The following is a 24,269-nucleotide window of genomic DNA, read 5'->3' on the forward strand; positions in this document are numbered from 1 at the left end:
AAATGGAAAGGTAGAGAGATATCTGAAATCCGATGTATTTTTACATTAGTCCGGAGACCCTAAGGCGCCCACTTCATATAGAGAACCTTTAGATATCAACGTTATTAGTCCTAAGGCCCTGTAGCAGCTACATCTATTACAACCCCAATAGGCCCCGCAGCTCAACCAAGTCCTTGCTCACACCTCCAGCGCTAGCCAATGTTTTACGGCTCGCCTCCTGAGCAATAGGAATGACATCCTCAACGCGCACGGAAGAGTCCTTAGCCAATCCAGCCACCACAACACCTAGCAGTGTATCACCCGCCGCATTGACACTGACAATGTCATCGGCACCTAGAATAGCAGCAGGCGGGAACAGACGCATGTAAACACCACCGAAAGGCACATCCGATGCAGGCGACGCCCGGGAAAGAATATACGGCGCAGACTCCGGATCCGTAAGACGGGGATCACCAGGCGGCAGAAGCTGGGTGAGCAGAGCACCCGCACCACCAAGCTTGGTAACGATACAAGGAATGAAAGGAAGAAGCTGGACAGTCTGCTGCGGAAGGCCCTCATCGACGAGAGACAGTGAAGTGATTGCAATGAGACGCTCACGCGAGCCCGTCGGAGACATATTCATCGTGTTAATGATATGCCACCATCCTGCAGACTCGAAAAGAGAAGATTCCCGCGCAGCAGTGTACATAGCCGCCAGCTCAAGACGGTTTGGACACGCAAGGCTAATAGCATTATCTGGCACAGTCTGGTTGGGACCGATAGTTGCGCCGGTGCTGTTTGCACCGCTGCCGAACAGACGTCGGGATTTGGCGGTTGAAACGGGCTCGAAGGCTACGCGTGCGCCGTGTTTGCGTGCTACAGCACTCCACTTGGCCATCACTTCGGGCCGCCAGTTTGCGTCGACGACGACCCAGTTTGGCTTAGTGCGTTCGAGAAGAGGTTCCCAGAAGCTGTCAAAGTCGAGTTGGGATTCGGGTAGCTCGACGATGCCCATGTCGGCCATGGCTACTAGGAGGTCCTTTTTGACGTCGTTGATTGCAATGTATTGTGCTGTGCGGGTGGACGGCGTCGCTGGGAGGACTTGAATGCCTGCGGTGCTGAGGCCTTCTTTTTCAAGGGTTGATAGTGCGGCGCGGCCGCTGAGATCGTCTGCAACGACGCTGCAGAAGAGCACATCGCTACCAACGTAGTTGGCGGCAACAGCAACGTTGTGGCCAACGCCGCCTAGGCTTTGGCCGATAATTGCTGGGTTGGAGGTGTGCGGTACTGGTGCAACCTGTGTAGGTTCATCTCCGAATGGAGTGTAGTCGCAGGATAGATCGATGGCTAGCGAGCCGGCTACCACGACATCTGCCTCTAGGGTCGGAGTAATGGGTGCCTCGGTGATGGCTGGTTTTGGGATATCTTCAACTTGACTTGGCAAAGCTACACCTGGGATTGATGGCATGTGTCTATAGGGAAGGAGATCTCCGAACTTAGCATTGATTGAATCTCGTATCTCGTATCTAGAAACAAAACTCACCGAGACCCTGTTCCTAGGTCAGCTTGTTCAAGCTTGGCAAGTTCCACGGCTACTAGGGTTGCACGCTTGACATTGGATTCAACCAAGGCCCGGTTAGCGACTACGCTCTTTCCACCGCTTAGTTCCTTGATCTTAGCAAGCACAAATGGCGTGTTGTCACTGCCGTGGTAACCCTCTACATGGGAAAGGCGGATAGCCTCTTCAATCACAAGATCCATCTCGGCTTTAGGGATGGAGTGCTCCAGGGGGACGGGGTTGGCGAAGTGGATTCCGGAGGCTACTGGTAGCTTTGATTGCGCGTCTGGAAAGTTTGTCAACGAGGTTGTAGCTTTCGACGCATGGGGTAAACTTACAAACTATGGCAGCAGCTTCGGCTTCATTTTGAATAACTCGGGGACTGCGGATGCCGCTCTCTCGTGTAAAGAAAGCAGGGAAGTCAACGGGGCCATCTCGGCCATCAGCAAATGTACCAACGCAGACACCTTCGGTCTCGAGGTATTCGAGCGTTCGAGGAATGTCCAAGAAACTCTTGCATCCAGAGCTGATTACCGTCACCGGGGTACGTCCAAGCTCGGTAAGATCGGCTATAATCATTTGTCAATAATTGGGGGTGCTGGTTTTGTTTCCACGGTTTTCCCTACCAGAGATATCCATTGAGTTTTCTCCTCCGCGATGCACACCACCTAGAGCAAGTCAGATAGGCTACATTTTCGATTGAACTTTGATCATTGGACTTACCTAGTCCACCGGTACCAAAGATCTTGATACCAGCTAGTTCTGACAGGATCATAGTGCCCGAGATTGTAGTACCGCCGTACATAGGCTTACCAACCATGCCCTATTACAAATCAGCTTCAGTCCTCTAGGCCATTGTAACAATGACTCACCATGCCACAGATATATCCGAGATCTCTACGAGACACTTTCAGAGCGCTCTTATCTTGAGCTGTCGAGGCCAGCTCGATAAGCTCTTCCGTACTCAAGCCAACTTTGGCCACACCACCAAGGATTCCTATCGTCGCAGGAACTCCACCATTGGCTCTCACAACAGACTCCAACAAGGCGGCGAGAGCAATATTATCGGGATAAGGAAAACCTACAGCCGATCAGTCTTGGCTTCCCCGCTTTTGAGCGAAGCTCTTCAATCGCAGGAATGAAAAGAGAAAGACTCACCGTGTGTATAGATTGTCGTCTCGAGTGAGACGACTGGTTTCCCTGTAGCAACTGCGTCGCGCACCTCCTCGGACACCTTAAAAAACTTGCTCTGGGCAAGACCATGATAACGACGAGCAGACGACAGTTGGGTTCCCTTCCAACAGCCGGACTTTAGAGCAGCTCGAGATGCGAACATCGTACGTGACAGCATGATGATAGCTGAAAAGAAGATCCAGCTATATCTCTAGCCAATTTGAACCTGCACGTCAAGTATGCAAGAAGTAAAGAAGCAAGACGAGGAGAAGCTCCCGAGATCAACTAGGCCCTTATCAGTGATAAGCCGGAGTGCGCGATGTGGCCGCTCCGGCGACCCTAGTATACAATGGGGACCACGTATCATCAGCTTCGCAAGCTTCCCAAGGTTCATCGACCAGACACATTCACAACTTGGATTCTTGAACCTTTTGAATCTTGGAGAAATTGAGTCCTCCAGGTATTCATCATGAGGTTTTTCACCGCCACGGTGCTCGGGCTGCTCGCGCCCAGCCTGTGCGCCGCAACCAACCTTACTACGCCTAGTCGATTGGATCTTCCGTCCGGCTTCAAACCACCGCAGGTTTTCAGAAACACAAATCTGGTTCGGAATACCAATTTGGAAAAGAGCTATGTGAGGGAAACAGTCAATGTTGTTGTGGAGAATATCGACAACAAGCCTCAGAGCGACTACTACATCCCCTTCTCTGCTGAGGTGTTCGACCGTATTGCAGGCTTCGAAGCGAGGGATAAGAAGGCCCCCGAGAAGGGACGCTTCAATGTGGACTATACTGAAGCTGTGTCATCTGAGTGAGTACCAATTGGGAGGCCAATGGCCATACCAAGGGTCTAGCCTTGTAATCGGCGAGGCACATACACCGTGACACCAATTCTAACATCGATTGAAACAGCGGCAACCAATACTTCGTCATTCACCTTCCCGAGCCCTTGGCCCCGAAGTCGCAGACTACCCTTGGAATCTCGTACTCGGTGCTTTCCTCTCTCAGCCCGCTTCCCGCAACCATTGGACAGGCAGACAAGCAATACCTCACCTACTCCTTCTCCGCCTATATGCCCTCCGCCTACACGACAGATACACAGAAGTCCAAGTTGAAGTTCCCCAGCACCAATGTGCCGGATTACACAACCACTGATGGTCTCAAGCCCGGCCCAGACCCCGAGCGCAAGGGCGCGACATACACCTACGGCCCGTATAACACGGCCAAGGTGGCCCCGGGCACCGATCACCCAATTACCGTCCGGTACGAGTTCACCAAGCCCGTAATCACTGTAAACCTTTTGGAGCGTGACTTGGAAGTCTCGCACTGGGGCGGCAACCTTGCAACCGAGGAACGGTACTGGCTTCGCAACAACGGCTCGGAGCTGACCACTCAGTTCTCGCGTGTCGAATGGACTTTCACCAGCTACCAGAAAGCCCCTACTTCAGCGGTTCGTGAGCTGACATACCCGCTTCTTCCTGGCTCTGTCGACCCTTACTTCATTGATGATATCGGCAATGTCTCGACCAGCCGCTACCGTCCAAGCGTTGGTAAGAGCGCAGGTAGCTTGGAGCTGAAGCCCCGTTACCCGATCTTCGGAGGCTGGAACTACAGCTTCCGCATTGGTTGGAACAACGACCTTGCTTCGTTCCTGCGCCGTGCCGCGGGTGTCGACTCCGACTCCTATGTCCTCAAGGCCCCGCTCATTGAGGGACCTAAAATGGCTGAAGGTATCCAGTATGAGCGTGTGATTGTGCGTGTTGTTCTCCCCGAAGGTGCTCACAATGTCCGCTTCGAAATCCTTGAGGGAGCCAACAGCAATGGCCTCCCTGGTGCGAACCACATTCACGCTCATGTCAGCTCTCTCAAGACTTACATGGATACCCTGGGCCGGACCACATTGACCCTGGAGGTTGACAGTCTGACCGATGAAGCGCGTGACTCCAAGTTCGTGGTATGTATTGATTTGTATTGTCACTTGTTTATCTCGCAGTTATGCTAACTTGCCATTAGGTTACTTACGATCACTCCATGATTGATGCTCTACGCAAGCCTTTGACTATCTTCGCGGGGCTGCTCACAGTCTTTGTCGCTGCCTGGGGCATTGGAAAGATTGATGTCAGCATCAAGAAGCGGTGAACTGCGTGAAATGGATTCATATTGATATCATATTGTCACTTTTCTATAGTCGTGTCCAAGAGGTCTCACCAATCGACTTGTATGTTTACAAAGTTTCCAGCTTTTCTTCCAACGTTCCTTCCAAAGTCCATGTAATCTTGAAGTTAGGGTCGCTCCTTCCTCTGAACGTACTCGCCAACTTGGGCATACACTATCAGATCGCAATTGTAAACAAACCTCCATATTGACTCAGGTATTTCCCTATTCTCCTCTGTGACTCCAATCTCCTTCTCTCTCCTCGCGCGTTCCATCCTCTGCAACCATGCTTGAGATAAAGGAATCGCCGAATAAACCTCGTCCACCCCCGGTGGACGACAACACCACGCAAAACTCGCCATCCAAAGCAAACCTAGCTGGCACGCGCGACCGCCTCGGCCCAGTAGTGTTATTCATCGCCCGAGCCTCAAACCTGACCGACCACGGCTATCCAAAGGCAACCCTGACCACCAAACAAATGCATGAATACCTCCGCTCACTTCTGGTGATCACCGTCACCGAGCACCGCAAGCGATTCGGTGTCCTAGGTCACCGTCCCCACAAGACGCAGACAATCATCCAACCCGGCCCGAACCGAATCTCAGGCATCAGTCGAATCGGCAAGTATCTCGCAATGGTCCTCGAAGAAGCCCGTGCGGCCAAGACTGAGTGCATCTTCGTCCTGCATGGCTGGGATGGCTTGACAACTGACAAGATGTCCATCGCTGAACTCTGCGAGCCATTCCGCGACGTCACTTTCTCCTTCCATATTTATGCCAACCGCGGCACGCCTCGTGAGTTCTTTGAAGTTAACGGTCACAAGGTCAATGCGTACTTCAGACACAGGGTTCGTGTCGATGATCCGGCTATTGTTGGTGATCGTTCGACCGCGCTTTTCATTCGCATGCTAGAGGTTCTGCCTACCTTGGGATATGGGAGATACTACCCTGTTCTTTCAGCTGCGGAAAGGGATACCCTTGCCAAGTACGATAAGCGGATTTCTGGGATTTACGAGCACGATGAGCTCGAGGGTTCTTCAAAGGTTGAAGATGCAAAGCCCGAGACACCAAGGCCCGGCGTTTAATATGGCATCGGCAAGTACGAACAGTAATACCCGGTTTGCATTTTACCAATGGATTCTAACTTTATTCTTCTCGTGTAGCTTGATATTTTCCAGAAGCATCTAGGAAGGATGACATTGATTCATGAAAGCGAAGCTGGAGAGGCTTTGGGGTGTTAACAAGTTGGAAGCCTTCAATTAGCAAGCAGCTAGTCCGATACGAAATCTTTATGAAAATCTCCATTGCACACGATAATTTGGGTACATATGTATGTCAGGTAACCTTCCAGCAAATGACCGCGTACGGTTCGTCAAATTAGACTGAGGTAGTAATTGTACAGAAGAGCAAGATATTGTGGTCATGACGCAGAACAAAAAAAGCAAACTACCTAATGCCATCCATTGACCGTACCCGTCCCAGCAAGAAGTTCATCAAGCTCATCTTTTCGGATCTTGTACAAATCCTGAGCCTCCCGCTCACGCCGCATAACGAACGACACCGCTTCGCGGAGTCTCTCAAGTCGCCGGGTCAAAGCTGATTCCTCAGAGATCTGGAGTGTACGGAAAGCGTCTAGCTCATTTTCAGCTGCGGGCAAAGCAGCACCAGCCTCCAAAATCTTCGACCGCAGCGTCTTGGCACGGTTCTGGTATCCGCCGTAGTGCAACGACAGTTTCTTTTCAAGCTTGTTTCCACGCTCAGCAGTAGCAAAGAGGGATGTTTGAACGGTGTCGAAGGCCGCAATCATGCGTTGTTCTTCTTGGAAGGCATCCTGCTCGTCATCCTCATAATTCTCAAGACCGGGCAGAGACTTGGCGCGAGCTGACGACCAGCCATCGTCGAATTTCTCTTGCCATTCCGACTGCTGTGCTTCAGCGGAAGCAATCTCTGCGGCGATAGAAGCTCGTGCTGCGTCCAATAACCGGTCATCCAACCGAGTCAACTTTGGTGCTTGGCCCTTAACCTGCGCGTCGGGGACGGGGAATTTGCGAGAGTCATGTGCAATCAGGATGGCAGCTTCGTTGGCAATCAGGCCTTCGATGGTGCCGGTGGCCTGGGAGGCACGTTGCAACAAAGCGTTTAGATCAAGAACAGCCGGACGGGGCAGGCCTCGCTGGTAAACTTGTGATTGACGCTTAAATTCAGCCTTGGCGGCCTTCTCCCGTGCCTCTTTATTACGGCGATCACGCTCAGCCGCGTCCTCTTCGCTGATGTCCTCAGATACGGCGGGCTCAGCGGTCTCAGATGGAAGATCAAAGTCCCACTCGGATTCTTTGGGCTTAGGAAGCGAGGCCAGCTTGCTGCGCATCTGTTGGCGAATGAGGTTCTGGTGCATTTTAATGTCTCGGGGTGTGCTGCCAATGAGCTGGGCACCCTCTCCCTCCCGATTCAAAGACAGATGGTCTCGCGGGGTGCGCAAGGGCGTAGCACCGACTCCAATACCGCCAGGCATAGGTGTTGCACCCAGGCCATTCGCCTGGTGGAATGGCGTGGCCATGGGGTTGGGAGTGACAATCGCCTGCCGCCGAGGAGCAATCCCATCAAATCCAGTTGATGAGCTACCCTCATGGAGAGGTGTGTTATCCCCTCCCAGGAGGGAAGATTGAGTTTCAGTCAAAGCTCGAATGTTCTTGATTTCGTTGGCGATGCGATCTTCCTCGGGGGCAGCTCGCGGGGTTCTGATGGGAGTTCCTCCAATAATAGTCGAGTAATCTCCAATGAGTTCCTGGGTGCCTGCATCATCGTAGCCCATTCGACTAGCTTTCTCCCCAGCCATTCCCATCTTGATAACATGTTCCAGTTCGCTTTCGCTGACCTGCGGTGCTGGCAAGTTCAATGCCCGTCGCTTGTTGCTCTGTTCAGCCTCGCGAATCTTCTGCATTTGTCCTGCTCGTGCAGCTGCAGCAGATGCGGCCGATGCGCTGCTTTTATCGTTCTTGCGCTTCTTGCGCTCCGCGTCATCGTCTTGGTCACCCTTTCTTTTATTTGCAAGTTGCTGCTTCCGAGGATCAAATGCTTCTCGTTGGCGTTCATTCTGATCTTTCTCTTCAATTGTATCGTAGAATCCAGGAGCAGCTGGCTTTTCGAATGGAATGTCTGCATTGTAATCCATCTGACCAGGCTTCCGCGTGACGACCTTGACGTTGATACCGGCATTCTTGAGTTCGCGACGCTTCTGGAGAACGGCCAGTCGACGTGACTCTTCTAATTGACGCTCTCGGGCCTTGCGTTTGGCCTTTTTACCCTGTGTATTGGCGAGACGAGCACGCGCTTCGCTCAGCATTTCTTTCTCGTCTTCATCCAGATCGATTGTATCGGGACGGGCAGGCTTAGATTCAGGGTCGGGATCGAGTTCACCGGGTCTAAAAGGAATCAGCAACACGAAAACCATGGCATTTCACAAAAATTCACGTACCGTAGGCGGCGGACATCGTCCGCACTGGGGGCGGCGCTCTCCTCGCCAGGTCCTCCCAGACCAAGCTCGTCATTTTCGCGAGATTCGGCTTCGTCCAAAAGTTTCTGGTAGCGTTCGAGACATTGTGTGGCAGTGCGCCCGACGATGGGAGCAATTGTGCGCCATTGCGTGGGCATCAGCTTTGCGAGGTGGAGCAGTTTCTCATCCTCTTCCCGCGACCACTCAACCTTGCGAATACCCGGGTCCAACCATTCAATCCAGCGCGCCTTGCATTGCTTTGGGGTTTTCCGTGCGAGCAAAGAGGAGACTCGAGCCCACTGGTTGAGACCATATTTGGATACCTACGATCGAGTCAGTTTCTGCTCTATCAAACCTTGGCTAGGGAGGTTCCCAGTGAGTCAAAAATAACGTACCGCTGCCCGAAGCACTTCATCCTCAATGTTGGTCCTAAAAGAATGTTAGCGACCAAACCTCGTGGGCGGATTCCACTGGTGGCACTTACCAGACACCTCCTTTGACGACAGGCATGACGTGCGATCGCGCTGAGCGCAGTGTCAAGCCTTTTAAAATCGATAGTAAAAGACCAAGGGAGCCACCAGAAAGATGGAGAATGACAACCCACTGGCGTATAGGGAGTTCACGCGCCGTAAGTGATGACAGCTTGAAGCGGAAGAAAAGCGAGTTCGCAGCCAAGCGCGGTAAACGTGGTAGCCGCGATCACCGCCCCCGCGCGTGATGAGATAAGCAGATCCAGAAATTTTTTGGACCGGAAAAAAGATAAGCCAATATTTTCATACTATCATCGTTGACTGTCTGTCTTTGTTGTTTTCCACAATGTCGACCTCAGTGGATGCCCCCCAGCAATTCAAGCAAACTTCCCGTAAGGGTAAGAAGGCGTGGCGCAAGAATGTCGATATCACCGCCGTGCAGGAGGGTTTGCGCGATCTGAAGGACGCCGAGATCACAGGGTAGGCCTATCTTCACTCTTTTTTCTCTTTTTTTCCGGCTCTTTGACTTTTGGACTGAGATTCTAATACCATTTGCCTGCTAGTGGTCTTATCTCGGAAAAGCCTTCCGACGAGCTTTTCGTTCTCGATACTGTCGGCAATGAAGATGTGCGCAAGTCTATCGCCAAAAAGCAAAAGAAGCCCCTCAAGTCAGATGAGATCCTTGCCCAACGGTCAATGATCCCCGCCCTGGACGGCCGGAAGCGTGTAAACCCGAACGTCACCGACGGAGTCATTGAGCCGAAGACGAAGAAGCCCAAGAGCGACTGGGTTAGCAAAAAGGAATACCTCCGCCTGAAGCAAGTAGCAAAGGAGGGAAACCCTCTGGGCAAGAAGACCGAAAATGACTTCTACGATCCGTGGGCGGAAGATGCCGAACCCACGCTCACGTACGACGACCCTCGCTTTGATTTCCTGCAAAAGCCCAAGCCCAAGGTTGAGCCAGTCACATTAAAACGTGCTCCGATCTCGCTTGCTGCCAACGGAAAGCCCATCCCCTCTGTTAAGATGCCTCACGCCGGAACCAGTTACAACCCTGTGTTCGAAGAGTGGGACAAACTGTTGGAGACACATGGTGCCAAGGCAGTCGAGGCTGAGAAGCTGCGGTTAGCAGAAGAGGCCAAGGAAGCTGAGAAGCAGCGTCTGATTGAGGAGGCCCAGAACGACAACGGCGAGGTGAAGTCGGATGACGAGAGTGCCTGGGAGGGCTTCGAAAGCGAGTACGAGAAGCCCGAGTGGCTGAACAAGAAGCGCCCCGAGCGAAAGTCCAAGACACAGCGCAACAAGGTCATCCGACGCAAGGCAGCAGAGGGGAAAGCGAAGTGGGAGGCCGCACGGATAAAGAGAGATGAACAGGCCCAGCATATTCTCAAGATCACCGAGGAAATCCAGCAACGGGAGCTCGAGCGTGCGAATCAGTCAGATGCAGATGATTCTGAAGAAGGTGATGACACTGCACTCCGCAGGAAGCCCTTCGGTGGCAAGAAAGCGTACGTTTCTGTTCATTTTCTTATATCGATTTTATAGCTAACAAGTCATTTTAGTGTACCCGAGCAGCCGTTGGAGCTGGTACTTCCTGATGAGCTGCAGGATTCTCTACGTCTCCTGAAGCCGGAAGGCAATCTCTTGGATGACCGATTCCGAACATTGATCGTTCAGGGTAAGCTCGAGTCCCGCACACCCATTACCCAGGCACGCAAGGCCAGACGACAGATCACGGAGAAGTGGGCTGCGAAGGATTTCAAGACTGGGTACGAATGATTTTGCATATTCCCTCTAAAAGCGCGTGCATTTTGTTATCTGGACATATAATGTGGTCCTAAGGTTAGATGAGTTAGGATCAGGTTTCATTTCAATATTTTTCAAGCACTCAAATCAGATTAATCGTTCTATTGGTAATAATTGTATACGTATATATTGTAATATAAATTGGACGTACCGACAACATAGTAAAGTCCAGTCGCTACCTGGTCAACTATCAACCCCAAAATAAAAAGTGGGTCCGGAAAATTTACTTGCTTATCGTCTTTTTTTATCTTTCCCATCTTCTCTCCCACCCCCAGAACACAGAATGGACAAGACAGCGCTTTCCAGTAATTGGAAGAAGCTGCAGGCGACGTTGAAGAAAGATCCTACTGTCAAGCGCAAGCCCTCCGACCGCGAATCCGGAGATGGCATCGTGAAGAAACGCAAGTTGACAGAGAAGCAAAAGCCATATAACCAAGACGCCAAACCAACCTTCAAGCGCAAGAGAATGTCTGATAAGAAAGAGACTGGCGATTCAGCCGCTGTACCCGCCAAGGTCGAGACGAGTTCGCGTCACAAGGAAAATGAAGGCCGTTCATCAACGTAAGTGCTAGATCACAGATCATACCGCCATACTATTTTGAACTTGTCCTTTGACTATCAGCTACTAACTATCCACCTCTAGCGCCGAACTAGGAAAATATGTCGCAATGGATTGTGAAATGGTGGGTGTCGGACCAAACCCGGACAGCGACTCCGCACTCGCCCGCGTCAGTGTGGTGAACTTCAACGGCGACCAAGTATACGATTCCTACGTGCGCCCGAAGGAGATGGTCACGGACTGGCGCACGCATGTGAGCGGCATTGCCCCGAAGCATATGGTGGAGGCACGAACCCTTGAGCACGTCCAAAAAGAAATTGCAGATATCATGAAGGACCGTATTCTCGTCGGCCATGCCGTCAGCAATGATTTGGACGCTCTCCTCCTCAGTCATCCCAAGCGCGACATCCGAGACACGAGCAAGCACGCGCCATATCGGAGAATTGCGGGTGGTGGATCACCACGGTTGAAAATGTTGGCTGAGGAGTTCTTGGGAATCACGATCCAGGAAGGATCGCATTCTAGTGTGGAAGATGCTCGGGCTACGATGGCTTTGTATCGTCGGGAGAAGGATGCGTTTGAGCGGGAGCACTTGAAGAAGTGGCCCGCTCGCATGATTGCCGACACTAGGGAGAAGGGCGAGGGCCAGAAAAAGAAGAAGAAGAAGAAGACCACACGCAAGCGCTGATGTGGTTGAATATTCGATATAGCTTTCGAAGAGACATGCTTAGATACTCTGTACATGTATACCCCGATCATTGCCAATTGAATTGTTTTGCATTTCCACGAGAATTTAAATGTCAATAATTTCTTTTACTATCACGACTTCAAATGTATTCAAACATGTATAATATACTTGTAGACATGACTAAGTAGATATTCGTACCTAGGTAAGTAGTCGTCTGTCCTCGAATTTCCACTTAACGCGGAGAACGGGAGAACGCGTCGCGCCTCACCTTCAATCTTTTGCAAGAATCAGCGCAACCACCCAAGACCGCAGAACCAAGGCAATACCTCTTCAATTACAGACTTCAACGACATAAGAAAAGACTGGCAACCAAATAATCCCAGCAAATATTCTGGATTACACTGTCACTGCCCCGCTAGCCCTCAGACCAGAATATCCGTCCTCTACGAAGAACAACCGACACAATGCCCGACATGTACGCCATCCAGCCAGCGAGCTCACAATCCGAAAAGAACCAATCGACTCTAAAATGCACACCTAATATCATTCCATGCCGGATTCACCACGACGGGCCAATTGATTCGTTGAATCGGTATTGGACAGTGAAAGACGAAAAGGGTATGCAGGACAGATAGCATTGGCTAGAGAAATCCAACCGGACCAATGTACAAACAAAAACTAACATCTCTTTTATATCCAGATAACACACAAACGGTGCATTTCCGCGGACGCAAACTTCGAGGTCGGCGCGTCGCCCTTCCTGATGGCTATCAAGGTACGAGAGAATGTCCAAATCAGCTCCCCAAAAGTATATAAACTGCAATTGAATTATAATTGGCTAACTATATACCATTGGGTATATATAGGTGTAGTCGCAACATCCACAGACCGTGTGTTACCCACAACTCAACGGGCAGACAGTGACGGCGCTGAGGATGCAGAGACTGAGCCCGAGGAACCGGTGAAGATTATGGAGATGCAGTCAACCTTTGATGAGTTTGTAGTATGGGGGCATGAGGCTCTTCCTGCGGCAGATGACACTTTTGTTAAGGGAGTGGAGGAGTGGCTGCAGTTTGCGGACGCGGTATGTTTTTCCCCCTCCAATCCTAGTCTATCTGGGGTGTTCTTTTTTTTCTTGATTCATTTCTGATTGTCTATTAGATGCATACAACCCCAACATCAGTGACGAATGGAAAGGAGTCTGCTGCTGCTTGAGGAAAACTTGTTGGGTTAGGATGGAGTTGGTGGAGGCTTTTTATGGGCTTTTTATGGGATCTAGGCTGTATATCAATGCATCTGATGGCTTAATTTTGTGGTATATACTTAATTTTGCTTGAGACTGAGTACTGAAAACTCCTTATATCCTTTATCAAATAAGAACTATGAACTGAAGATGGCTTGAGAGCAATTGCTTACAGTTCAATGGATATACTTGGGCTTCATGTATCAGAATACCAAAGCAACTCCACAGTCATATATAGATCATTCCTAACAATATAAACTAGATACTCGCATTGCAACAGAATCCATCTCACAGATCTACACCAAAACGATAAGCCTGACCGCCCCGCCCGATAAAGCTGGAATAAATCATACAAAAACATCTTAAACTTCGCTACAACCCATCATTAAGCCTCCAAACATGGCCGACACCCCAGAAACCGAGAAGCTCGCCCCGGAGGCCCTAATCAGCAAATTCCAAGTGACCAAGCTCCTCAAACAAGGTCCGCCTCATCCACCCCTCACCCCGCAACCAAAAGGCTAAAAAAAACCCCCTCCAGACCAAAACGGCCGAAGAATCGCCCTCCTAGGCACAATCGACAACACACAAGGCATCTTAATAGCCGAACGAGCCGTATTCGCAACCGAATCCCTAGAAATCCTCCAAGCCTTCCACGCCGCAATCTCCCGAATCAACAACCTAGGCGACAACGACATCTACCGGTGGTACCTCGCCTCGTCAGGCGGCCATAACAACGACCCAACACCCGCCGAAGCGGCCAACCCACAACAAGACCTCAAACTCAACCTTATCTGGCCTTGTACTGCCCGACACATCAAGAAGTACTCGGACCAGCAGCTGCGCATGGTAACCGAGACGGCGGAGATATACCGCACGCACGTGCGGCCGTACATGCAAGCGAAGCGCGAGGAGGGACATCTGGACTGGGTGTTTAATATTCTGGAAGGTAGAACTGAGCAGGAGGATGTGATTATGCGGGATGAGGGACACGGGCCTGAAGATGGGTTTTTGATGTTGCCTGATTTGAACTGGGATCGGAAGAGTATGGGGTCGTTGCATTTGTTGGCTTTGGTGCAGAGGAGGGATATTTGGAGTTTGAGGGATTTGAAGAAGAGTTTTGTGCCTTGGTTGAAGTATTTGAGGGAGAGGGTGCTTGAGGCTACGGTTTCTATGTATCCTGGTTTGGAGGAGGATCAGATTAAGCTTTATGTTCATTGTGAGTTGTTTTGGGGATTGCATTGTGTTCCATTTGGATATTGGATGGTGTTTTTCTGACTTTGAAATATCGCAGATCAACCGACTTACTACCATTTCCATATCCATGTTGTCCATGTTATGCTCGAAGCTGGTGCAACGCAGGCAACGGGTAAGGCCTTTGGATTGGAGAATTTGATCTCGCAGCTTGAGACTTTGTCTGGAGATGGGGATCCTAGTCTGGCTGATGTTGATTTGACATACTTCCTGGGTGAGGCTAGTGAGCTGTGGACGGATATTTTCCTGCCTTTGAAACAGGGAAAGCTGCCTAGTCGGTAGAGGGGAGGAGTTTTTTTTTTAGACTATCTCAGATACATATTGACTGAAAGCTCTAATGACTGAATGAATCAAATACAACCCATTCATGACTGTAACGCTATACATTATACAAAATACCGAAAAGAACGAAAAGAATTAATGGTGATAAAATATTAATATATACATTTTTTAAGTCATATCTACATTTTTTTCAATCATACATGTTCCCGCACAACCATCCGTTCAGCATCATCCCTTTCCGTCGAGGTCTGCGTAACCTCAAACGTGCGATGAATCCCCAACCCCAGATCAGGCAATCGAGGCGAAGGCCGATCAATAGTCAACCTCTCCTCACTGCTACTCGGGCTCGTGGAATAGGTATCTTCAGGATCTCTCTGGCTCTGGATAGTCGTGACAGTGACAGCCAGCTTGTCCGGTCTCAAGCGAGCCTGCCCGCTGTCGTCCAGCGAGCCTAAAGGAAAAGGACGATTTTCAGGTCCTCCTAACGGGCGAGAGGCAGACCGTGAGCGTCCGCCGGGAAATCCAGATGAGTAGTATGGGTCTGAGTGGGAGCCAGTCCAGATGCGGAGGAGGGGTCGAAGGGTCGCGAGACTCCCGGCTGTAATGCCGAGGCCTGCTTCCACGTTGGACCAGATGGCGATTTGGTATGTTGCGTCTAGAATGAGGGGGAGTTGGTTAGTTTTTCTTTAGGTCTTGAGTTATGATTCGGAGAAGGTAAGGGACATACAGAGGAAGTCGGGGTCATAGAATGTTGCGACAAAGGGAACACGGACGATAACCGCGGATGAAGCACTATGGAATCTCTTGTCAGTGACCTGGAAGAATGGAAACTCTAAGATGAAAAAAAAAAAAAGAAAAACATACATGCAAGCCATGCCTAAGATTCCCATGACGGCGATCTTGGTCTGGCGCTTCATGTGAAGTTTGCGGACGAGGAAGATGGGCAAGATGCCGACGGTGAAATCACACAATGCGGCAAATCCACTGTAGATGTAGGTCATGATAACGATGATCTTCATATCCATGCATTTTCCTATAATAGTAGGATCGTGGGCCAACTTCGTCCAGAAGTATTCCAGTGGCTTGCACTGGAGGAGCATAAGGAACATGAAAACCAGGCCGGCTATGACGGTCAAGGCCATGACGGTATAGAGGATCCAGATGTGGAGGGGTTTGATAGTGATGCGCATTAAGAAGATGCAGACGGAGATCTTGCATCCAACCGAGGCGAAGCAGTAGGCGATTTCACAGAGCCACCAGTACTTCATTGCGGTGAGGCGATTTTCGACAGTGAGGCTTTCGAGTTTATAACCCGTACCATAAATCGAGCCTCCGATCATGGTTCCACAGAGCATGGCGTACCATAGCTGTGGTAGATTGAGGTGGTTAGATTTCTGGTTATCAACTCCACCAGAACAGGTTCGGGAAGTTCGGAAAGGATTCAAGATTGAACATACCAATGCTATTACCATAGCTCCATCATCCCATCCAAATGCCTTTACGATCCAACCGCGCACATAGATGCGCAGCATTACCGTTATGGTGGCGATAGGCAGGAAGACCGCGGCGATGGTCTGAACCGCCGTCTTTCTTTGCTGTTCATCGGTCATATCGGCAGTGGTTTGACATGCCGAGAAGGATTCAAATGTGTGGGGGAGAAGGATTCTTAATAAGAACGTTCTCCTGTCACGACCCGCAAAAATCTATAAAACACAGGGGCAAACATCGAAGAACTAGAGCCTTTTTAGCCCTTGACCGGCCAAAAATGGGGTTTTGGTTGACCCAAGGGACTAACGCAAAGCTAACCCTGAGATGATCGACGACACGGCACACCTCATAGGTTTATTCAGGGTCAATTGCGTTGAATACGAGCTAGACCATATTCCCCATTCAAGTCATGCAAAACATAGGATATTAATTAACAATATATGATTGCAAACCGTTAAAATATTAAAAGGACCCTAGCTTGCCATGTGGGAGTGAGACAAGAAAACGGACATTTCGGCATAAGGAATTCCACTAGGGTTTCAGGAGGAGCCGGTTTGGGAAGTTTTCGGCAGAGAGTTACCACGCCGTTGGGTTCCATAAAGTAGCTTGATTTTGACTTCCCCCCGTTCCCATCCTCTTTTTTTATGAGCTCCGAAATTGACACGGGATCTTTAGTGTGCCAATCCAGCTACTACTAGTGGACGCTAGATGTTTTCAGAGAGACTTGCCACTCTTTTACCCGGTCTGTTAAAGCAGTCAAAGTGGCGATCATGATTAGACTGACGCTAACGGCTGACACTAGTCTTCCAAGGGAACAATGGCCTTGTCAGGTATCCTCACGTATCCGCCTGCCTAGGCATTTAGCGCGTAGCTTTGTCATAGCCCTGTTATCGTCCACTCTTATTTGTTCACATTCCCTCAACAGCGGGGACTCGTAGTGCCTCGGTAATTAGAGTTCTCCTTTTGGGACGTTGAGCGAGGTAAATCTTGATTTTATAGCAGGTCAATGCGGAAGTGTCAAATTTTAACGTAGGAGATTGCTGTTGCTATTAATACCTAGCCTACAAGGTATGTACAGTGGTGTTCCATGAGTATTTGACCTTGGGTACTTCGGCCGTGGGCCCACTTTGTAGGCCCACTTTTAATATTGCCAGGCAGAAACCTCGAAAATTCAATCCAATTTAATAGCTAGTATGCCAACCTTCATATTTAATAACATCAGCAACTCTATGAGGCATAGTATCAGATAGATGCTTAAACATCTCAATATCTAGCCCCTCCCAAGCTTCCTGGGCAGCGTCGACTAGTAGATCAAGCGTAGTTTCGTTATTTGGGAGCTGTATTAGCTCAGGGTGTCGCTTCAGTATTTCGGCCTTTAGGAGCGCCCATAGGTTCTCAATTGGATTTAAATCGGGCGAATAGGGAGGCCACTCCATAATATCACATCCAAGCTCATTAAGAGTCCCCTGAATGATATAGGCAGTGTGTACCGGTGCGTTATCTTGTTGAAAAATAGCATCTTGATCAATACTATTAAGAAGTGTTGGAAGAACACGCCGGTAAAGCTCTTCAATAGTCCGAGATGAAACACCACCGCGGCGAGACTGAGGATCACCAAATAATGGAATTAAACCAGAGCGTCGCGGAAGACCAGAAAAGGCAGCCCAAAACATCTGTTTAATCTGTTTTCCACGGGTTGGTATCATTTGGACTTGATGGCCCTCTTCTTCGTGCTCCCAAAGCTGGTCCTTTGGACGGGTAAATGTCCATTCTCGACGCTGACCGATACTACGTTCAATAGTACACTCATCAGACCAATACACACGGGCCCAATCCTCAGAAGTGAAGTGCTCATATCTTCGCGCCCAAGTAAGGCGTTTTTCAGCAGATAGAGGTGTTAAAGTAGGCCGTTGCATTTTCCGCCACTTTCGAAGGCCCATTTCATGGGTCAGCCGCCAAATTGAGGTACGTTTAACCTTATAATCGACCTCTGCGAGTAGGTCTGCGACTAAGATTGACGGGTTTTGTTGTATAGTCTCATATATATGGTCACGGTCGTCTTCAGTAAGCTTCCTTGGCCCCCCTGAGCGTGCTAAAGACTGTTGCTTTTGACGCTTTGACTCTTGAGTAAGAGTATACTGAATAGTTGAGCGTGGAATATCTGGAAATCGCTTCTTTTTTATAGTTGTTGCACCCCAACCATTGGTACTATGCAGTTCACAGATCTTAGCTCTAGTAAGACAGTCAAGCTCTGGGCCTCTTTTCCCACGTATAGGAGGCATGTTTTAGTATATAGAATAAGAAAACAGTGCGAAAATCTCTTCAAAACGCGTTAATATACAGCGCATATGCTAGCGTGTTTAGGACGCGCGAGATTTAATATACTAATACAGTAGGCGGTCTAGAATGGCGGTCAGATCCTAAGGTGGGACCCGAAGTACCCAAGGTCAAATACTCATGGAACACCACTGTAGGTATGTAGGCCCGTACATATATGTAAGGGCGAACGTACCACGTGAAAACGGCAAACGGCTGCAAACATGTTCTGCCTTGAATAACCTTATTTTTCAGGTTTCCAAGATCCTTACTCCAATTGCACAACCCGAGTACATAAAATGTTTCATATTGATTCAGTTCATCTATCTCTTTTCGAGTCCAACATCAAGAGTTATCATGGATTATACTGAACTGTAAAAGTTCAATTAAAGTACAATCGAAACTAATTTAAGCTGCAATTAAAGCAATCGAAGCAATTAATATCGGCCCCCATAGAAAACGTGGAAGCTAACGGACCCCGCAATCCTTCGGTCCCCTCTCAAACCTCACCTTATCCCAAAGACATACAACAACACATACAACAACACATACAACAACACATACAACAACACATACAACAACACCATAACCATAATCACCACCGAAACATCACAATAAAATGGCCCACGTCGATGTCCCAGCCACCCAAAAGGCCTTTGTGCCACTAGGTCCGCGCTCTCCCCATTCCCCATCCCCCAACGCCAAACCCCAAACCCCAAACTAACCCCTCACCAGAAAACAACCCCGAAGTAATGTCCCACCTAGTCCACCAACTAGGCCTGGCCCCAACCCTAGGTTTCACCGATGTATTCTCCATCGACGAGCCAGACCTCCTAGCCTTCGTCCCACGCCCCTCCCAAGCCCTCCTCCTCGTCTTCCCCGTCTCGCAAACCTACGAAGCCTCCCGCGAAAGCGAAGATGCCTCCAAACAAGCATACACAGGCTCCGGACCCTCCGAGCCCGTAATGTGGTTCAAGCAAACGATCCGGAACGCATGTGGACTGATCGGACTCCTGCACGCGGTTTCAAATGGCGAGGCCCGGAAACATGTCATCCCCGGCTCGGATTTGGATACGTTACTCCGTGAAGCTGAGGGGCTGGAGCCGATTCAGCGTGCTGATCTGCTGTATGATAGTAAGGCGCTGGAGAGTGCGCATGCTGATGCGGCGAAATTGGGGGATACGGCTGCGCCGGCGGCGGAGGATAATGTTGATTTACATTTTGTTGCTTTTGTGAGGGGCGTTGATGGGACGCTTTGGGAGTTGGATGGGAGGAGGAAGGGGCCTTTGGCGAGGGGGGTTCTTGGGGAGGGGGAGGATGCGCTTAGTGAGGCTGCGTTGGAGTTGGGGGTTAGGAGGTTTTTGAAGATGGAGGCGCAGGGTGGGAATCCGGATCTGAGGTTTAGTTTGGTTAGCTTGGGGCCTTTGTTTGATTAGATTGGGATGGATTGGGGATGTTTCTGGATCTGGTATTCGGATACATGGGATGTCTTTCTTGAGCTGTGCCTTGAAGACAATGAATGGTATGTTATTAAGTAAATTTAATAATATGTGTCTGCGTCTGACATTCCGCCAAAAAAAAAGTTATGATATATCTGAGCTGCGATATTTCCAGATATCGCAGACATTTTTGCTCTTCAATCCCAATGCCGACTCTCTTCGAGACTAAACAGGTCAACCCAGTAGGCTACCTCTTCTCGTGCTCGGTGATATCAACAGTAGAAGAAATAACAGAATCCGTATTAGGAGTATCAGCTGTCTTCTCGCCAACCTCCTCTTCGGGAACCAACTGCTCATTTTGCGGGACAGAGTTGCCCTGTTTACCGATTGTCAAGAACGGCACCAAAAGCAAAGATGCTCCCGAAGCCGCAGCCGCAAACCAATAAACTGAGAGGTAAGGCCGAATCGCAGGTGTGGAGGCGGTCATACGAAGAGCGACCGAGCTCTGCACGGAAGTAGCAATACCAACCCCCAGGTTGCTACACAACTTGATGACGGTGTTGAAGATGCCGCCGGCGACGGATTGCTGGGATGGCGGGAGGGTGGACATCACGTACATCTAGATGAAGTTGGTCAATACTCTCAAAGACAAGGAATGGAAATAGCATAGGGCTGAACGTACATTTGTGACGTTGAATTGAATGTCAGCGCCAACAACGACAAGAACTAGCCCTGGGAAAATAAATGCCCAGTAGCTAGCTTCTTGCTTCATGAAGCTCAGGATAAGGAACGCGGCTGTATACGCCAGTGCTCCGATGCCGGTTAATATTTTATTGCTTATGCGGTGCAGGACCAGACCGCAGACGACATTGACCAACACTCCGCTGACAACCATTGGGAGTAGCTGGACGGTAATCTCAAGGGCAGCCAGATGTTTCAGGTTTTGAAGGTAGAGGGAAAGGAAGAAGCTGACGGCCGAGAAACCCATGAAGCCAAGGGAGCAAGTTCCAATGAGCTGAGCAGTTAGTTTCGATATATATCCTGGAAAGTGAGCACACATACAAGAGAGAAGTTACGATCTCGCCAGACCCAAAGAGGCATGAGAGGGTTTGTAGCAACGGACTGCCAATACAGAAACACCATGAGCAGGAAGAACCCCACAATAAACAGAGCAAGGACATATCCCGTTTTCCAGCCATGCGGAGCATCTGCAGCCAGCCTATATATAAAAATAGTCAGCAGATATCCAAAGAAGAACATGTATCCAATTCAGGGGGAAAAACATACGAAAGCGAACTCGAAAAGAACGCAAACCCAACAACAACCAACCCCATCCCAAGAATATCAAACTGCTTCAAAGTCTCAACATTCAAAGGCGCCCTAGAAAACCCATCAGCCGGCACCGTCCAGACAGTCAAAACGGTAAAGATAGCATAAACAACAGCAAGAGCCCAAAAGGAAGCACGCCAGTTATACAAATGCGCTGCGACACCAGAGATGATCATTCCGCCGACAAAGCCCAGCGGATTTCCCGCGCTGAAACAGGCAAAGGCAAGGTTCTTGCGTTTTGAAGGTTTCTCGTAAGTAGCACCTAGAGCGCCGACCGCGGGTGGGACGACAGCAGCTGCGAATAAACCTAAAACTCCAGAGAAAACATCCATGTAGATGGCGTTTGTTGCGAAGCCGGCAATGAGTAGGGAGATGGTGAAGCCTCCCATACCGATTGTGAAGAGAACTTTGCGTCCGAACATGTCGGCTAGCTTTCCGAAGGTGAGTAGGAAGGCACCGCTTGTAAGGCTATTTGGGGTAAGTGCATGGTTAGATAGTGTATAATAATATATGGTGTGTGACGTCCACGGGTATGTTGTATGATGTACAACATATACGGGATGGGAACTTTGGAAGAGATCGAGATCAAAATCAGATCAGATCAGATCAGATCAGATCAAGATCGAGGGAAACTCAAAATTGAGTAGAAAAATGCGGGGGAGAAACGTACGAAGCACCGGCATTGATCCAGGTAATCTCAGCGGAATTCATATGTAAATCCTTGCCAATTGATGCTGTTACCCCCACAATACAGCCCTGGAAGAATGACTGCTGGCCAATGGCCATCGTGGCAGTTAGGACGAAGAGAACTTCTTGGAATGTGCTATTGAAGCATTTGGGGCGTTCCGAAATATTGACCGCTGAATCATTGGCACCATTTTCTTGATCTTTCGCCATTTCTGGAAGATCTTCCACGGAGTTTGGAAAATTCTGTCTATTTAATGAGGCTTCGTTCGGCAGGTTTAGGGGGTTACATACCTCAATCTAAGCGAGAGTCTTTTCCCACGTTTTCTCAAAGAATATATATATTGCAATAGAAATCAGAGATGCCATTTTATTACTTATCGAGTGTTACATTCGCAATTCGAACCAAAAATATGAAAGTCTTTTGTCAGCGCGGAAGGCCGCCGCGCTGATCGTGGGATTTGGCCCCCATTGAGGAATAAGGATGCGGTGTGCTAGGTCCAGACTCAGACTGCTCCGATGTATACACCTGGGCATGCATGTACAAATATGTAAGCGCCACACATCATATGTACCCTGCACCGAGTATGAATCATCCATCCATGGGTGAATGACCTCGTACACATAAGCGCTGAGTCAATAGGCAATCCCCGCTTATTGACAGCATTGGAAATCACCCAGCGTAACGCATGTGGCCGACCTAAAAACATTATTTGCATGGTTATGCACATTCATGTAGGTCTGCCTCTCCCTCGCCCCCAAGATCGACCCAGCACTCACGAGCGTTGAACCGGAGGACCTCATTCCCAGCAGCCCACCAACCAGCGGTCAAGTTGCGCGCAAAGACCTCGAGTGCAGAATACTCCTGGAGTTGACCATTCTCCATGAAAAACACATCCTCAAAAATAGATTTCAAGTTCGGTTTTCGAGAATGCAAGTCCGGAACCGCAGCGATGACCCGTCTCATCGTAATGGCCTCACTCACCCGTGTCAGATCATCAATCTGAGACAGGGGTAGTGTATTGTCTGCGTTTCCGTTTCCGTTTCCGTGTCCGCTGACATTGGCATCATGACCACTCTTGCGCCCAATGACAAGAATCTCATATGGTTTTCGCCAAAGACTGTCCAGCGCTGAAATGGGTTGCCCGTCCCACGTAGTCTTGACCCAGACCCATTCCTCGCAGATACAAAAGCCCGCGCCGCTCAAGGCCTCGTATGCTGCTCGTCGGGCCTTTTCTGCATTCGTGATCCATATCGCAGCTATAGACTGTTCGCTTTGGATCGGGGGTTCCAAATGGAGCTCAGATGGATGTAGCCCCTGCTTTGTTTTCGTGTTGTGCGAGTGTACACGGAGTATATCTCGTAACCCTTCGGTAAGCACATCCATCTCTGAATAGTGATGTGTTTGGTAGTGCTTACTGCGTCGCACGGATTTGTTTGGCCAAGGCGGGTCCATGAGGATGAGATTGAATTTCTGATGATGGGGAAGTCCGGGGATGGGATAGTTATGAGATGTAGATGGACGGTCGACTTCGGCATCAAATAGAGGTAGTGTACAAAGCACAAAGCTCGACTCCGGTGGGATAATATATTCATAAGGAGGACTTTGCTCATCACCGTACCCGCTTCCAACCTTGATTATGGCGGGCTCTGGTGATGGATTTTTGACGATAGCAAGATCTGATAAGGCCTCAAAGTCATTCGGCGAGGTAGTTGATAGAATCATTGGTGGTTCATTTTTAGTCGAGACATGGCTATCTGACGCAGACCCCAAGGGCGTATAATCGTTTCCCCTCCGGCGCTTCCGTGGATGCTGATTCGGCGTTGTGCTATCATGAGGTTCAGATTCACTAGGCACTGCTCGAGCCTCACACCACCGGCGATCATGGGAAAATTCAGCCTTGATAGCTTCGAGGGAATCCCTTACGAGTGGCAGTATCAGTTCCAAGTGGAACCGCCTCTCAGACACAGGAATGGTGTCGAGGAGCCTGGCGAGAGCAGCGGGCGTTTTAGGCTCGGTAGAGGGGAATGGCTCTTTGATAGGTGAGCATGAAAGTAAGTTCAGTGTCTTTCTGTGTATTCTCTTTTCTGCTCCTGAACCGGATTCTGGGGCTGGTTGTTGGCGTAGTGTTGGTCTTCCTTCTTGCGCGAGCGTAATTGAATGTGGAATGTCGAGTAGGTATGTATTTGTATCCTGGAAGAGAATCGCAGTCTCCTCTTGGGTACTATTGCTCATTTCTGACCTTGTATCTCTGTTGTTGATGATGATGGAAATGAGTGACGGATTTCACCGGGTAGTTGTGGGGGTTTTAGCTCTCAGCCTCATAAATTCAACATCGGAGGTATTTTGGTATAAAAT

General features: G+C 49.6%; 11 protein-coding genes across 11 annotated transcripts; 6 read left to right on the top strand and 5 right to left on the bottom strand.

Annotated features, from left to right (window-relative positions):
* Positions 1-136: 136 nt before the first annotated feature.
* Positions 137-2,917, bottom strand: N7487_011582 (pseudouridine-5'-phosphate glycosidase/carbohydrate kinase family protein; the record flags this gene model as incomplete). Its single annotated transcript, XM_056879312.1, has 7 exons — positions 2,696-2,917; positions 2,410-2,618; positions 2,261-2,360; positions 2,164-2,205; positions 1,876-2,106; positions 1,523-1,823; positions 137-1,451 (listed from the first exon to the last, which is right to left on the bottom strand). The coding sequence occupies exons 1-7, from the start codon at positions 2,886-2,888 to the stop codon at positions 137-139; spliced, it is 2,391 nt and encodes a 796-aa protein (XP_056724631.1). The 5' UTR covers positions 2,889-2,917.
* Positions 2,918-2,949: 32 nt separating this feature from the next.
* On the top strand, positions 2,950-5,947 carry N7487_011583 (dolichyl-diphosphooligosaccharide--protein glycotransferase subunit OST1; the record flags this gene model as incomplete). The annotated part of the gene is given in 6 exon segments (XM_056879313.1): positions 2,950-3,170; positions 3,185-3,520; positions 3,622-4,663; positions 4,723-4,844; positions 4,898-4,979; positions 5,159-5,947. 6 exon segments carry the CDS (start codon positions 2,950-2,952, stop codon positions 5,945-5,947), a joined length of 2,592 nt encoding a protein of 863 aa, XP_056724632.1.
* Positions 5,948-6,312: 365 nt separating this feature from the next.
* Positions 6,313-8,887, bottom strand: cef1 (putative cell division control protein (Cdc5); the record flags this gene model as incomplete). Its single annotated transcript, XM_056879314.1, has 4 exons — positions 8,840-8,887; positions 8,751-8,784; positions 8,338-8,678; positions 6,313-8,284 (listed from the first exon to the last, which is right to left on the bottom strand). Exons 1-4 carry the CDS (start codon positions 8,863-8,865, stop codon positions 6,313-6,315), a joined length of 2,373 nt encoding a protein of 790 aa, XP_056724633.1. The 5' UTR covers positions 8,866-8,887.
* A 284-nt stretch (positions 8,888-9,171) lies between these two features.
* On the top strand, positions 9,172-10,604 carry N7487_011585 (ribosome biogenesis protein NOP53; the record flags this gene model as incomplete). Its single annotated transcript, XM_056879315.1, has 3 exons — positions 9,172-9,305; positions 9,389-10,333; positions 10,388-10,604. 3 exons carry the CDS (start codon positions 9,172-9,174, stop codon positions 10,602-10,604), a joined length of 1,296 nt encoding a protein of 431 aa, XP_056724634.1.
* A 310-nt stretch (positions 10,605-10,914) lies between these two features.
* On the top strand, positions 10,915-11,878 carry rex4 (putative 3'-5' exonuclease; the record flags this gene model as incomplete). Its single annotated transcript, XM_056879316.1, has 2 exons — positions 10,915-11,192; positions 11,275-11,878. 2 exons carry the CDS (start codon positions 10,915-10,917, stop codon positions 11,876-11,878), a joined length of 882 nt encoding a protein of 293 aa, XP_056724635.1.
* Positions 11,879-12,342: 464 nt separating this feature from the next.
* N7487_011587 (ribonuclease H2 subunit C) lies at positions 12,343-13,093 on the top strand (the record flags this gene model as incomplete). Its single annotated transcript, XM_056879317.1, has 4 exons — positions 12,343-12,496; positions 12,579-12,653; positions 12,745-12,962; positions 13,040-13,093. 4 exons carry the CDS (start codon positions 12,343-12,345, stop codon positions 13,091-13,093), a joined length of 501 nt encoding a protein of 166 aa, XP_056724636.1.
* A 427-nt stretch (positions 13,094-13,520) lies between these two features.
* On the top strand, positions 13,521-14,654 carry N7487_011588 (putative mRNA decapping hydrolase; the record flags this gene model as incomplete). Its single annotated transcript, XM_056879318.1, has 3 exons — positions 13,521-13,602; positions 13,660-14,337; positions 14,413-14,654. The coding sequence occupies 3 exons, from the start codon at positions 13,521-13,523 to the stop codon at positions 14,652-14,654; spliced, it is 1,002 nt and encodes a 333-aa protein (XP_056724637.1).
* A 194-nt stretch (positions 14,655-14,848) lies between these two features.
* N7487_011589 (putative integral membrane protein) lies at positions 14,849-16,264 on the bottom strand (the record flags this gene model as incomplete). The annotated part of the gene is made up of 4 exons (XM_056879319.1): positions 14,849-15,309; positions 15,382-15,446; positions 15,519-16,021; positions 16,112-16,264. The coding sequence occupies 4 exons, from the start codon at positions 16,262-16,264 to the stop codon at positions 14,849-14,851; spliced, it is 1,182 nt and encodes a 393-aa protein (XP_056724638.1).
* A 2,813-nt stretch (positions 16,265-19,077) lies between these two features.
* On the top strand, positions 19,078-19,894 carry N7487_011590 (ubiquitin carboxyl-terminal hydrolase; the record flags this gene model as incomplete). The annotated part of the gene is made up of 2 exons (XM_056879320.1): positions 19,078-19,126; positions 19,194-19,894. The coding sequence occupies 2 exons, from the start codon at positions 19,078-19,080 to the stop codon at positions 19,892-19,894; spliced, it is 750 nt and encodes a 249-aa protein (XP_056724639.1).
* Positions 19,895-20,144: 250 nt separating this feature from the next.
* N7487_011591 (uncharacterized protein) lies at positions 20,145-22,123 on the bottom strand (the record flags this gene model as incomplete). Its single annotated transcript, XM_056879321.1, has 5 exons — positions 20,145-20,516; positions 20,580-20,912; positions 20,960-21,116; positions 21,185-21,694; positions 21,897-22,123. 5 exons carry the CDS (start codon positions 22,121-22,123, stop codon positions 20,145-20,147), a joined length of 1,599 nt encoding a protein of 532 aa, XP_056724640.1.
* A 508-nt stretch (positions 22,124-22,631) lies between these two features.
* Positions 22,632-24,146, bottom strand: N7487_011592 (MT-A70 family; the record flags this gene model as incomplete). Its single annotated transcript, XM_056879322.1, has 1 exon — positions 22,632-24,146. The coding sequence occupies one exon, from the start codon at positions 24,144-24,146 to the stop codon at positions 22,632-22,634; it is 1,515 nt and encodes a 504-aa protein (XP_056724641.1).
* Between the last annotated feature and the right edge of the window lie 123 nt (positions 24,147-24,269).

This window comes from Penicillium crustosum (genome assembly GCF_028827405.1).
Source record: "Penicillium crustosum strain IBT 35664 chromosome Unknown utg000005l_segment0_segment0, whole genome shotgun sequence".
Taxonomy (NCBI): Eukaryota; Fungi; Ascomycota; class Eurotiomycetes; order Eurotiales; family Aspergillaceae; genus Penicillium; species Penicillium crustosum.